The sequence below is a fragment of the Micropterus salmoides genome, unplaced genomic scaffold (genome assembly GCF_014851395.1).
Source record: "Micropterus salmoides isolate LMB-PRFRI ecotype aquatic unplaced genomic scaffold, ASM1485139v1 Ms_hic_scaffold_14, whole genome shotgun sequence".
NCBI lineage: Eukaryota > Metazoa > Chordata > Actinopteri > Centrarchiformes > Centrarchidae > Micropterus > Micropterus salmoides.
Window position 1 is genome coordinate 10004404 of NW_024040485.1, and position 13666 is coordinate 10018069.

The 13666-nt window shown below is 38.8% G+C and overlaps 1 protein-coding gene across 1 annotated transcript in view; it reads left to right on the forward strand.

Annotated features, from left to right (window-relative positions):
- LOC119901835 (netrin-G1-like) overlaps positions 1-13291 on the forward strand; it is a 71173-nt gene extending 57882 nt beyond the window's left edge. Inside the window, exons 5-7 of the mRNA XM_038717544.1 lie at positions 1340-1366; positions 2489-2533; positions 12096-13291. Of these exons, the coding sequence (XP_038573472.1) occupies positions 1340-1366; positions 2489-2533; positions 12096-12334 (311 nt within the window). The 3' untranslated portion in view covers positions 12335-13291. The remainder of the gene's footprint in view (positions 1-1339; positions 1367-2488; positions 2534-12095) is intronic.
- Positions 13292-13666: the final 375 nt, after the last annotated feature.

Here is a 13666-nt window from a genome sequence, read left to right on the forward strand (position 1 = left end):
GGTTTAATAGCTTTCATCTGTCATCAGGTCTTCCTCTTTAATCATAGAAGTCATTTATCTCACAGGTAGGTCTATTACATATTCTAATCCCTGCACATGCAGATATATGAACATACGTGAGCCTTCAGATAATAAATTAGAGCTAAAAACGGAGCCCGGCATTGCTATGGGCCATAGCAGTCAGCAGCAGAGAATGACTGAGAGTGATTCAAATCCAAGGCTTCCCTAAAAGAAGGAGGTAAAAATCTGTAAGTTGCCGGCAGAGCAGAAGAGGAATCACTTCGAGAATTATGTTGACAGTCCACTTTACAGGGAGCGTCAACTCATCTTGTGTTCCAAAGCAGGTTCACAGGTTAAGAGGGGCCAACGCTGAGAGTTTGATCAGACTGTAGAATGTGTTTTGGCTTTAAAGGGCAATATTGTTTGCCCTCCATTTCTCTAAAAGAACAACTATTAGTAAGGAATCACAGCTTGCTTGCTTTTTTGGCAAATTGGAGCTTAAAATCTGTGCTTTTACTGCTGCTGCAGTGTTGTGCAACGGTTGTTGTGACAGCCCCAAACTGGTAATGAAGTGATGAATGGGGTGCAAGCTATATGAAAACCCCACCAAAACATAGTCACAGAAGGACAAAGTGATAAAGCTTGAAAAAAGGACCAAAAATTGCCCTAATTGTGGGGTAGGATTTACCTGCTGATTACATTAAAGTAACACAAAGATGGTGAATCCACAGCCACACATAACACATATGTTTTAGACAAAGGCTGCATCAGGGTTGCCAAACTCAACTCCAGCTCGCAGTGCTTCAAAAAGCATGATGTTTTTCCTTGTGGCACAACACAATGTGTGTCAGAATTTTTGACAATCATAGGTAAATGTTTGAAAGTGTTTTTGTTATTCTTCAGTTTCTTTGATTGGATTGAATTATTTGCCAATGGTGTTTGACTGGTTTGATTCAGAGATTTGTTGATTCAAAGATGACACAGAAAAACGACCGGTATCTACCTTTTAAGACAAGCCAGTAGCAAATGAGGACAACAAACAGTTGAAACATAAATGAAAACGGTAATGAAACATTTTTTTGTATTAAAATTTTGATTCTGTTGACATTTCATCCCTGGCAGACCTGTTATTATCATCAGAAGATGATGGGTGTTGGACCGCACAGTGGTCAGGTTTTCTGCAGTGCAGTGGATGCTGTTAATCAGTGGACACAGTGGACCAATTGGAGAAGTGTTGGTGGGCTTTGAATTATTCAAGGCACAACACAAACCAAAATGTTTTGCCTTGCAGTTTCGTGACTTTAGTAAAATGACATGCGTTTCTTTGTTCTTTCTGCAGGTATTCCCAGTAATCATGGACCAGTGCGTAAGTTGATCAAGCTTTTTAAATTGGCATGCTGACTAATGGCTTCCTCCCTCAGTGATGACTAACTCTTGTTTGACTGATGATGTTGGTGTGAGACATTGTGCCGTGCATTACCATTATCATTCACCAGTATATTTTCCAAAATCCATCCTTAGAAGGCATTAATGTAGACTTAAATCTTAATATCCTGCTTTTATGAATCGAACTCTGTTTTAATAGTGACAGTCTCAAAAATCTTGAAATTAATATTAAACATCCCATTTGAAGCAAATGGGATTTTCTCATTCCATTGACAAAATGTTTAAAAAACATTTTAAAGGACTTCACTTGATCTTTCTTGTTGTCGCCAGTTCATATTCAGTTTTGCAAACCATGCTGTCCTGTGTCATACTTTAGAAATGTAATGACCATGGATCATTTATAAACTTTGTGTTGAATTACACACAAGAGGTTTTTTTATATTGTACAGAAATTAATGAAAACTGACCAATGGAAAACAATGGTTGCCTTAAGGGTGACCTACCCTCCAGGCATCCATTGTTTTAAAGCACAAAATACCTTAAAACTCTTAAAAAGTAGACCTAGAACTTGCAAAAACACTAGTATAGCTTAAGATTAAATTACTTTCTAGTTCACAAAATACTGTAGGAGACCTGCATGTTTGGGCCAATGTATCAGCAGGCACTGCTGAGAATCATTTTCTCCCTACCACACTAGAATATTTGCTCTTAGTGCACAGACAGATATTTGCATTTTTGCATTTTTTATGAAGGCGTGGTTCCCACCATGCATCTCTACGCATGTTGATGCCTGAAGGTGACTCCTCATACTGGATAACAAGGGCAGCTAACATATACTGTATGTACATGTCTCTGCCTTTGTCTTGTGGAAGATTCAGTCATTTAAGCTGCATGCACACTATTCTACATTAGTCCATTTACTACTCCAAACACATGGCAGACATTTTCCAATAATTCTGAGGCAAATCAGCCTAGGTAACAAACAGATTATTGAAGAAAATAAAACAAAATCTATGCATGCTGTCCCTGTGCTTTAACTACATAACAGCATGAATTATATGATAACTCAGTGTAACATATAACCTTTCCCATTTTTACACAGATCGAGCAAATGCTTCATCTCTTGGTGTTGCAAATCGTAACCAAGGTAGGCTTATAGGCTTTTGTAACTTCAGCATGACATTAACAATACATAGAAAGATTTGATTGCTTATTAATTGGCAATTCTTTTTTTAAAGTGTCACGTAAAATATGCAAATAGCATTACGCAGTAGGTTGCTTGCCCAAAGCCCAGATTCTTTCATCCTGCATGCACACAAACACATGCTGGTCTTTACAAGGCAGGCCTTTTGTTGTAAGAACACTGTAGGGAATGGACCACTTGCCTCATGATCAGAGTCCCCAGCCTCCTAACCCCTTTGATCATGCCCTCTTTTTAAATACCCAGAATGCTCTCTGGGGATGCACCCTTTCTGCCATGTTCACAAGGGAAAAAAGGAAAGAGGAGAAGGAGAGCGAAGGAGAGAGGAGGCTCCAGGGGGGTTTATGTAGATTGATCTCCAGCTATCTCCAGCTAATCCTCAAGCCCAGATATCCTATGTACTTGCATCTGCACCACTGCTCTCACAGCCAGAAGATTTAAAAAAAAAAAAAAAAAAAATAGAAGACATTCAGGATTTCCACGATTAAAGGAGGGCATCTCCTTCTTTTTTCTGGACTCACAAAGCTGGGAACAAAATGCACCTAGGAAAATAATCCAGTGTTCGCTGCAGTCAGAGGTGAAAAGAAACCAGTTACTGCACTGGAGTAGATTACGACCAGTTCTGCTCCTGTGTAATCTGCATCATTTCCATATAAATCATGTCTAGTTTTACTTGTAGTTGCACTGTGTTGGCTGCACTTTAGTAAGCACTTCTAAACACCTAATATCAGTAGTACATGTCAGCGTTTTCACAGGCAAAATCCTTTAAAAGGAGAAGAAACATTGTATGCTCCATCAGCTGTATCTTTGAAACAAACAAGCTGTGATTGATGATTTTTTGCACTATTAATTCATCTACAAATCATATTGGTTAATCTATCAATAGTTTGGCATATCAAACATGTCAAAATATCAAAGGTGACATTGTTAAATGTCAAATCCTTATTTTGTGGAGCTGGAGGCAGAGAACGTTTTGAGTTTTTGCTTGAAGATTTTACTTTAAAATCAGTTATCAAAGTAGTTGCATTTTCTGATACATTTATATTTACATTTTCTCATTTGGCAGAAGCTTTTATCCAAAGCGCCCAACGTTTGAGGAACAACATACAAGCATCAATAAACCATCAATACAGTAAGAGATCTACAAGTGACAACATATACTAGTAAGAACAGTAATAAACACTAGTAATAGCACGTACAGCCTCAATGGGGTAAATATCTAAGGAAAGAAGTAAGAGTTAACAAAATAGTGAAATCAATACAATTGATTGGAATAGAAGAAGAATAGTACAGGAAGTGCATTTTAGAGGTTAGAGGTGTCAGAAGAGGAAGGGTTCCCGGAAGAGAGAGAGAGATGAAGAGCTTTTTGAAGTTTGTGAAGAGAGGAACACCCTTGCTCTGATGGCATGTTGTAGCTTGTTCCACCATTGTGGTGTTACAGATGAGAACAGCCGGGACTGAGATTACTTTGTGTAGGAGGGTTGATAAACTACAATTAATGGACTGTTTGGATCTGTTTCAGGTTTAGTACTATGGCTGAATTAGAACACTCTTAAATCCAGAGAAGGGCTTAGCTATGTTTCTCCGGTGTCAACTGAAACAGGCCCCTCCTCCAAAGGGCCCTGACTTATTTGTATTCAGAGAGGAAACGTGCGAATATGGACAGATGATATAAAATGTACTTTGACAATGAAGCCTCTACAGTTCTGTGGTGCAGTGTCCAAACGCCACTGTAGACTGCCGTCTCTTAAAAGTGACAGACAGACAAATCCTTGTCGTCTCCTCTATGAAATGTCTGTATCCTGACTGCGCTGCATTATTATAACCTGTGATGAACTGGTCACGGGTCACACTTGTCCAGGCGCTGTCTCTCTCTCTTCATCTCCTTCTCATGCATTAGTTCCTCTGGCTGACTGTGTAGCTGCTGTGGCTGCTTTGACATACAGTTGGTGTTCAAGTTAACTGTCTGCTGTAGTGTAAAACAATTTTTGTTAATAACTATTAGATAAGGCTGGACTGTATGGCAAAAAATGTTAAAAAGTGCGCTAAAAAGTTTCATCTTTCGATATCGATAATTATCATGATAAATATCAAATTATTAGTTCTTTCGAGTTTAAAGGCTGATTTTTGCTCCTCAGTGAAATTTGAAGAAACCAGATAGTTAACTGTGGTTTAAACTCTTCTTTATGGGCAACACTTGATGCCAAACAGTGGATCACTTCACAAATTTGAGGTAGAACATTCAAAACAATTATTATCAAATTTTTGTCAACAAATGCATGAGTAAAATTAAGTAAATGCTTTTTTCAGTCCTTTTTCCCTCAGCAAAATAAATATCTCCATAAAAAATTATTATTCATGTATGATTCAAGTTTTTCAACATTTATTGAGTTTTTATTGAACATTTGTTATATTGTTATTGAAAATAAATTATATCGCAATAATTATTGTTATTGTTTTATTGTCCAGCCCTACTACCATATAAAAGTTATCCTGGACAAAAAACATGAATATCATTATGTAGCCGGACCTTCTGTCAACGTCCCTGTGTAGGGGAGACTGCCTTTACAAAAGGCAGCTCCTGTTTAAATCTAACCTAAACATGGTTAAATTGAAAATGTTATTGGTGGGAAGGGCAAAACAGAAATACCTTTGTGACATCTTGAATTTGAAACCATGAAATAAAACTAATGACTATATGCATTGCTTCTTGTGTTAATACATAATATTTACAGTAAAGCAGCATGGACAATAATGGATATTCTGTAAGTATTTTTTAAATTATCTTAAAAAGTAGCTATATTTTAAAGTAAGAATTTGTTTGTTTTCATGCTTAGCTTAGCTTAGCATTAATACTGGGAACAGTTAGCCTGACCCTGTTCAGAAATATGCATACCAGAACCTCTAAAGCTTACACAGTGTATCTTATTACATGCTGTAAAACCCCATAGGAAGTCACTGCATCTGGCTACTGTTTTCCAAGAATGTTACACCAAGTAACTCCCCATAAAACCACAACTTGTCAGTTTTAACATTTCCTTGTCTACAGATTAAACCAACACAATCCAATGTTAATTAGTGAGCTTAATTCTTCCTTCTGCTAGCTGTAACTTAGTATATATGATTGTGGTACCAATGTTCTCATCTAACTTTCAGCAAGAAAAAAAATATTTCAAAAAAAATAAATCAATTGATTTATTCCTTTAATGTAACTTTCTAATTCCAATTCCAGCTGTGAGCATTTAATAACACAGGACTTGTACTTGAGTAAAAGGACAATCTGGTACTTTCTGTCTTCAGATGCAGTATTTTTTATTCCTGCCACTGTCAAGTGGTACTGTGCAGCCTGCAGTACATACTGAACTTCAGAGCCTCGAGTCTCAACTAATGTTAATATGATGACAGGAGACATAGCTGAACGCTGGTTTCACCTTACCCTGACATCATGGCAAAAGATATTGATCCAATGTAATTGAAGCAACACTATTCTGTCTCAGAGAATATAATTAGCAGATCCTGTATCTGAAAACTGTCTCCAGTTATAGTTAATTGCACTGGTGATTCTATAGTTATAAAGGCATTTCAAAACTATTAAATTAATCACTATGAATAAGCTTTTTCCCCTGTATGTAATTAAATGGAGGTGCTGATGTCTCTCCGGGGTCTTTCTTGTAAAAAAAGGGGATCTTTAATACTATTACTCCCTTTCAGGCTTCAAACTTATGTAATATCAGGTCTGTTAATATTTGATGCATTTTAAAAGGTTGGGTAATCCATAGAACATATTTATACCACATAAGATCTAGATCTTCTACAAAAAGGAGTGACAGGAGCTACAGTCCAGAGCATCGATTTGTGACTTTTAACCTGATATCATGCTGTGTTTTGCTGTATCTCAGAGACTTTAGTCGCACAGTGTCCGACAACAGTGTCCGAGTATGTTTGACATAAACAGACTGCCAGATCCTCTAAAAAAGTCACAATAGAAGTAACAATATGTCTAATATTTGAGAATATTTTTATATTAGTAGTGTGTTGTAGAATGTTATACAGTATGACAATACAAAATTACAATTTAAGAAATCTTTCAATTGCATCATGCTTCCAATCCCACAAGCAGCAATACTGTTTGTCTTTCCTATCTATCTCTGTTGTACTGTTGCTGTTACTGTTGATGAATTTTCTCCATGTTGCTTCGTGCGACACCAAGACCCATGGATGGATCTGTCATAACAGTTATACTGCTAAAATATCACACATCTGACAGAGGTGTTAGGTGCACATATGTTTCAAAGAGAGTACACTGGTGCCTAGCCAGGATTCGAATGGCTGTCTTCTCACTTGCTGCCAGCACAAGTCCAAGACTGAGTGATGTCACACAGGGCAAATTTGTCGACTCCCCTATGTAAAATATAGTTGTATGTAGAAAATCATTCAAAAAGCATGATATTGTATTTTATTATCTATTATTAAAGGGAAACGTCACACAAGTTCAGTGTACTCGTCACAGAGAGTATTACTCAGTCTGTGAAACAGTTTAATCAGGAGGGGATTCATCTGAGTGAACAAATCATTTGCTAACATGTGTTCACTGAATATGTAAAAATGTGAATAGTCTTTGGCGATTATACCCCATTGTGACGTCATGGTAAGGGGGCGGTGAAGCCATTAAGTGGTATAGGACCCCGTAGGATCCTATGAGAATTACGAACATTTGTTCCCACGCATGGATGCTTGTTATGCACAAATAAAAATGCACATTGACAAATGCTTTACTGTAATCCTAGTATTTATTTCATAAACCTAAATACAGGAAAATATAAATGGTTAAAGAAAAAAAGCAGTGGCACCATTAACTTCTTCTCTGTATTTCGAAGTCTGCTTGAGACTAAACCTAATGATTTTTCAGGCTCTGCTGCTTTGATTTTGTCTCCTAATTTTAAGTGCAATTACAAAATCTCTGAAGTGGCCTTTTAAACATTAGTTCTATTTCCAGGTACAGTTTTGGCTATTTCATGTGAGATTATAGTCACATTTAAAAAATTTTAAAAGTTTAAATGATGATTACTATGCATGCACAAATGCAACTTATTAGACACCATACTGTGTTAAGTAAAATACCCCTAAATCACAAATTGACCTCCCTGTGTTGTATTAACATAAAGTGTCACTGACAGCTTATCTATAATAGACAAAACTACAACGTTTCTATTATTTCACACATACCCAGTAACTATGTGAGCTTTTTCCTGAGTGATACAGAATAATTGAATTATTTTACACTTTATTTTGTCATGGCAGCAGGGCCCTGTGGCTCCACAAAGACACCACAGGCTTAAGCTTCTGGATAAGCAAACTAATTGGGCTAAAGATGCTTTTAGTAAGACAATGGTCCTGAGGGTCTGCTGTAGGACGCACAGATTATCCTTCAGCAATAGGCAACAAAGTTAATGGGTAGACTAGACAATGGAGACTAGACCAAAACACACAGAGCATGTGTTTTCCATTAGCTATAAAATGTGAAAGCTGCTTTGACATGACTGATTGGGATGTAACCAGAGGGCCATTACTGTTTGAAACCACTGAGGACAGTGCAGCAGCACTCTGTGATTCAGGAGTCCATTTTCATGCATGCAGAGTTCAAGTACAGACACTATTGCTCTAGTAATGTCTTCATTTTGTTGGGCATGAGTGGACTGACTAGAGGTCTTGATCCTGTCAGACTTGGACCAACACTGTCTGGGCCTGAGACATAGTTGGGCTGGGCTAGATTACACACAGTGTTTTGCAGGCAGGTTTGGTTTAGGGTTAGGCTTGATTATAAACATTTCAATTAAAGTAAAATTAAACCAGCAAACACTGATTTTTGGGCGGCCAGTAGAAACAAACTATGAACAAAACCTTGACGTATTATAAGATTTGAAGTTGGTGAACTTGTTAGTAAACAGTCCAACCAACACAAGTACCATTTATTTGGAATTGTGTTTCTTTCCACCTGACAAGGTACAAAATTAAAGGTACATTCATTTGTCATTTTGCAACAGGGTTGTATAATGAGACGATGTTTGGAGTTCCCTTTCCTAGGGGTGGCCAGATGGGGCCACTGAAAAACCTGGGGTGACACACTAAAACCAAAAGCCATAACTGAATTTCAGGAATTCTATTATGCAGTATATAGACTAGTTGAAAACTACGTTAAAGTATGAGTTATGGAATCACAGACCGATATACTTTTGTTTCTTATTTTATAGTTAATGTTACTAATTGTCTAATGTCCATAGACTAAAACCAGTTCAGTTAACATTTTGAGTTCCATAAAAATCCAATGCAATATTAGAATGCAATATTTAAGCCGACAAAACCAAGCTCAGAACAAATGAGACTACAGGGCTATAAGCAAACAGCAGTGAGCTCAACACAACTGAGGTCAACAACAAGGCACACAGATTACGTTTTAGAGATTCACACCCTTTCTATAACCACTTTCCACAGAGATCCTGCAATTAAAACGGAAAGAATGTCCACCAAGATATATCCCCTACCCGGCTCCATACCTTTCATACAACGCAACAAGCCAGGATATTTGCATAATAATGTTGGATAATAAAGCAGCATGAAAGCGGCTATATGACAACAACATCATGACAACAACCCCAATCCATAGCCTAGTATCAATCGATTCAGCACAACAATTTGTCCCATGCACGTAGCAGCCGCACAAAGTCAGGATGATAAAAGATGATTTCACTTACCACAGCTGAGGGCTCACGTGAGGAGAAAGGCGGCATGGTGGTTTATCCTCTGGGCAAACATCTGGATGACTGAAGTTTTTCAGAGTTGGTTGGAGCCCTGCAGTGTTGTTTAACGTTTTCCACGGAGTTTAATAAATGTTACGATCCAACTGTCACATAGCTCCTAGCAGGCTTTCCTCCACCTGTTTGTTATGCAGCTCAATGGATCGCCCGTGTTGGGCTGTGAGGGTTACCCTTTAAAGTAACGTTAAGCCTAGTTTCACAGACTCGTCCAGGTCACTCCTGCTATTCTCATGTTTTGCAATCCTCTCAGAAAGATGAAGATGAAAACAGTAACAGGATGGTCTCTCTCAAAGCCAGAGGTGCTTATCAGGTGACATCATGGCACTGTTAGTGAGGCAGTGTTTGTCTGAGGTTAGCTTGCTGTTGCTATCTGCTACTAGTGTAGCTCTTACACACAGTACACGACACAAAACTGTGTAGCAGTGTGACAAACTTATTATAAACTAGCCAGGCTACTGACCCACTGTATATGAATTGAATTACACTTTCTGTCTTCTGCAGCTTGTCGCTAAGTTACCTCCAGAGAAAAACACACTGAAATCAGCAGGCTGACCCATAACTCCTATCTGCTCTGCCTGTTAGGCCCACCCCTTAACCAATTACAATTTTAGAAACGTGATAGGCATCTACATATTGGAGGCCTCTTTTAAAATAAACATCACAGTCCGTTACAGCTCAGGGTCAGAGGTTACCCTTTTAAAGTGACAAAGCCTAATTTGACAACACTTGTGTGCTGCTAAATGCTCGTGCAGATTACACGACTTTCAGTGTTGGCAGATCAATGTGCTGTTCAGACTACACAACTTGCCGTCTTGTGACGGGAGTCTTGAAGTGGTTGTAGTGTTTACACAATGTGACTGATATTAGACAGTGGCTCACACGCTACACGAGCTGACAGCGGCTCTGTCACCCCATGCTGGTCTCCAAACTGCGTTTTTTCAAGAAAACACACGTGAAATGGGAAATGTCGCCACACTACACACAAAACAGCTGTTGTCTGTAAAGATAGCAATTATAAAGACAAAGAATTTGGGTGAAAGAATGGATTAGCACAGGTAGCAGGGATTGTCTGAGTTACAGAGAGAGCTGGAGGTGAGTAAAAAGTGTTTTGCAGATAAAAAGTAGCTGCCTGCTCTGCAAGCTGCCTGTTCTCATTGGCTGGATGTGGATGTCGAGTCGGCCAACTCCTCCAGATATTTGGCATGCTAGATATCTGGCCAATTTTATTCAGCATCAATTCATAGAAACTTCATAGTTGAAAAAAATTATCTAAAACATCAAAATGTCAGGTTTTTGGTGCCTCTGAATCAAAGAGCAGTGGCTTCTTGCCAGACTCATTATTTTGCACCACTGTTCAACAATCATAAAGGGAGAAATCTATCATGCAACGCAGCCCAAAGACATGTGGCATTTTAACTAAGGAGTTTGACTGACTGGAAGAACTGCTATATTTGCTCCTATACTGCTATCATTATCAGTCTTTCTATAAATACATAAACAGTTAAACACAAGAAGGCTGTCACACCAAATCTCACCAAGAGTGATTTACACTGTAAATACACATGTCATATTAACAACATATAAAACCATATATATATTCACAGGTGGATTTTCCATTTAAGCCTCATAAAAACAGTGGTGTCTGTATGAAGGGAATGGGAATATTATATAATATATATAAGTTAAATGCAAGACCAATGCCTTTTTAATTACTTTTGGCAGGCGCAATGATTATTTGTTGAGTTTATTCTGATGCATAAGAGAAATTACTGAAAACCAAAAATGTGATTACTATTTATGCAAGGAGAGATATCCAATTACACTGAAATCTCTTGGCAAATATTACCTCTTCCAGGATTTCACCTCTGCCAGCAGAGGGGCTTCCTGGGATAATTGAGTCGTGAGTTTTTGTCTGGAAATGTGAATATTAGCTTATGTAGTCCTAATCAGTCTATCTATATCAAAACAAAGAATATTTGGTGGCCACTAAAACCACACAGTGCCACGCAGTTGTGGATATTAGGTCCTTTTCTTTTACGAGGGTTGTATTATTTGTTGTAAGGTCAAAGAAGAAAATAACAGCAATTCGTGAATTACCTGGAAATGTTTATTTGCATCTTAAAGGTAGTGGTGTTGTAGGTGAAGCCAGATTTTCATCCCATGTCTTCTCCTCTTTCTTCTGTCATTGTGCCAGAGGGAAGCACAATGTTATTCTCCTGTCCTGCACAGAGGGGCTTTTTCACAATAATCTGGCATCCCTTGATTCACTAATCATTCATTTCATGTCATCACTGCCATGGTTTGTTTGCTCTTTTGTTTTGCCAGGATTATTTGCTCTAAAGTACCTTTGGTGCTCCTTACAATATCCATAAATCCACAAAATGCCTGTCTGTGTTATTTTGTCACAAACAATCATTTATGGAAAGGGTTTTCACGGGCTCTAATGGTCATACAGTATGTGCCCTGATTATCTGTCTCCTCATCCTCTGCGCACTCCTACACAAAAGTCCTTGGCTTTGTCCTCCCTAATGTGTCAACTGTGCTCTAAGGAAACAGAGCGATGCAGACAGGACATGAAGAGGCAGCTTGTGGCCTGTGAACTTGCCTGTTGATGTTCGCTGCCGCCCTATTACTGCATGATCTATTAATCACCCCTTCCTGTCCCCCCTGCCCTTTTTGCTTTGTCTCCACAGCTCGGGTGTGTGACAACGCTATGCTGCGCTGTCAGAACGGTGGCACGTGCCACCACCATCAGCGATGCCATTGTTCCCCCGGCTTCACGGGCGTCCTGTGCGAGAGAGCTCACTGCCAGGGCCCCGGGGAGTGTGATGACCAGTTATCTGGACAGGCCTCCTTCCATCATCCCCCCATCAGCCGCCAGCTCACTCTTACCCTCGTAGTGCTCCCACTATTGATTGTTTCCCTTTGCTGAGAGACCTGAATGGCCTCCCATCCTCAACCAAAACCCTAAGACCACATATGTTGAGACTTAACTGTCAACTTTAAGGACATGAAGGACAAAGGATAGCCAATGTGCTCAGCATACAATATAAGCAACTCTTTTGTATATCCAAGGCCACAGTTGTGGGCGACAGTGTTACAAGTGCAACAGGTTGTGCACTGATCTGCTATCAGTGAATGCTAGACGGATTTATGAAAGGCTTGGTGAAGTCACTGCTGTCTTATAATGTCACAGAGGAAGCAGTTGGAGCCCTCACTGTGTGATTGTCATTGGCTGATACTTCATTAAAGGCAGACTGGAGACACGGATAGAGCTACCCACATTCTGAGAGCAAACTGTACAAAACTAGACACACGATTTCTAAGGATCATCTGAAGTTATTAAAAAATAATGTGGACGGGGACATCTTAAAATATCTTGCCTCACTGACTCCTTCCTTACTTTTCACCCTCTTCTTCCCTTCTTTCCCTTACTCTTCCCTTTGCCCCCACTTTGTCCTCCCTGTGCTTTGGTGACTCTGGTGATTTTACTTTGCTGAAGGGTGTCTGTTGTTTTGCCAAATGCTGCACATGTATTATTATCAAGCCCCTTGACTAGTACCAATCTAGTACTTTTTTATTTTCTTTTTCAGAGGCTTTGTAGTCATGCTTGAGCTCAGCTGTATGGAGAAAAAAAAGTTGTAACATACTGTAACTGTATTTAATTTTTGTATAAAACAGATATTTTCATGACTACGCAAAACAAAAAGATGTATTACTTGTTTTCTATTGCTGCCGACCTGTCCTAGATGTGGACTATGAGAGCATAAGGCGTTTGGTTGTATTCTTTCTTTGCTTGTGTGGCACATGGTTCTCTTCATTTGGGACCTGCTGTCAAAACTATGTTTACATACACACTTACACAATACACTTCCACCAAAGGGAAAAAGAAAAACATGTCTTTGTCTTGTTGTTGAACAGTAATAATTTTATTAAGTAGTAACATGACCTTTGAGACAAGATGTGTAGAGTGTAGAAGTGTTTGTAGATAGGTACAAGCCAATGACAATAGGAGAATGTTATTTTAAAGCTAACAATGCCGTTGACCTATTCACTGAAGCAACAGTTGCTGGTAACAATACATCAGTCAACAAATGACTTCCTAGTTCTATGACTAAAGTGTTTTTTTCAAATGTGCTGTAACCCATCCTTTTCGAGCCCATGAAATGTGGGAGAATCAGTAGCCAAAATGCCATCAGCTTTATGTAAATTTGACAAGACGTCTTGGGGAAAAAAGGAGATTGCAAGGCTGTCGGCAGAGGTT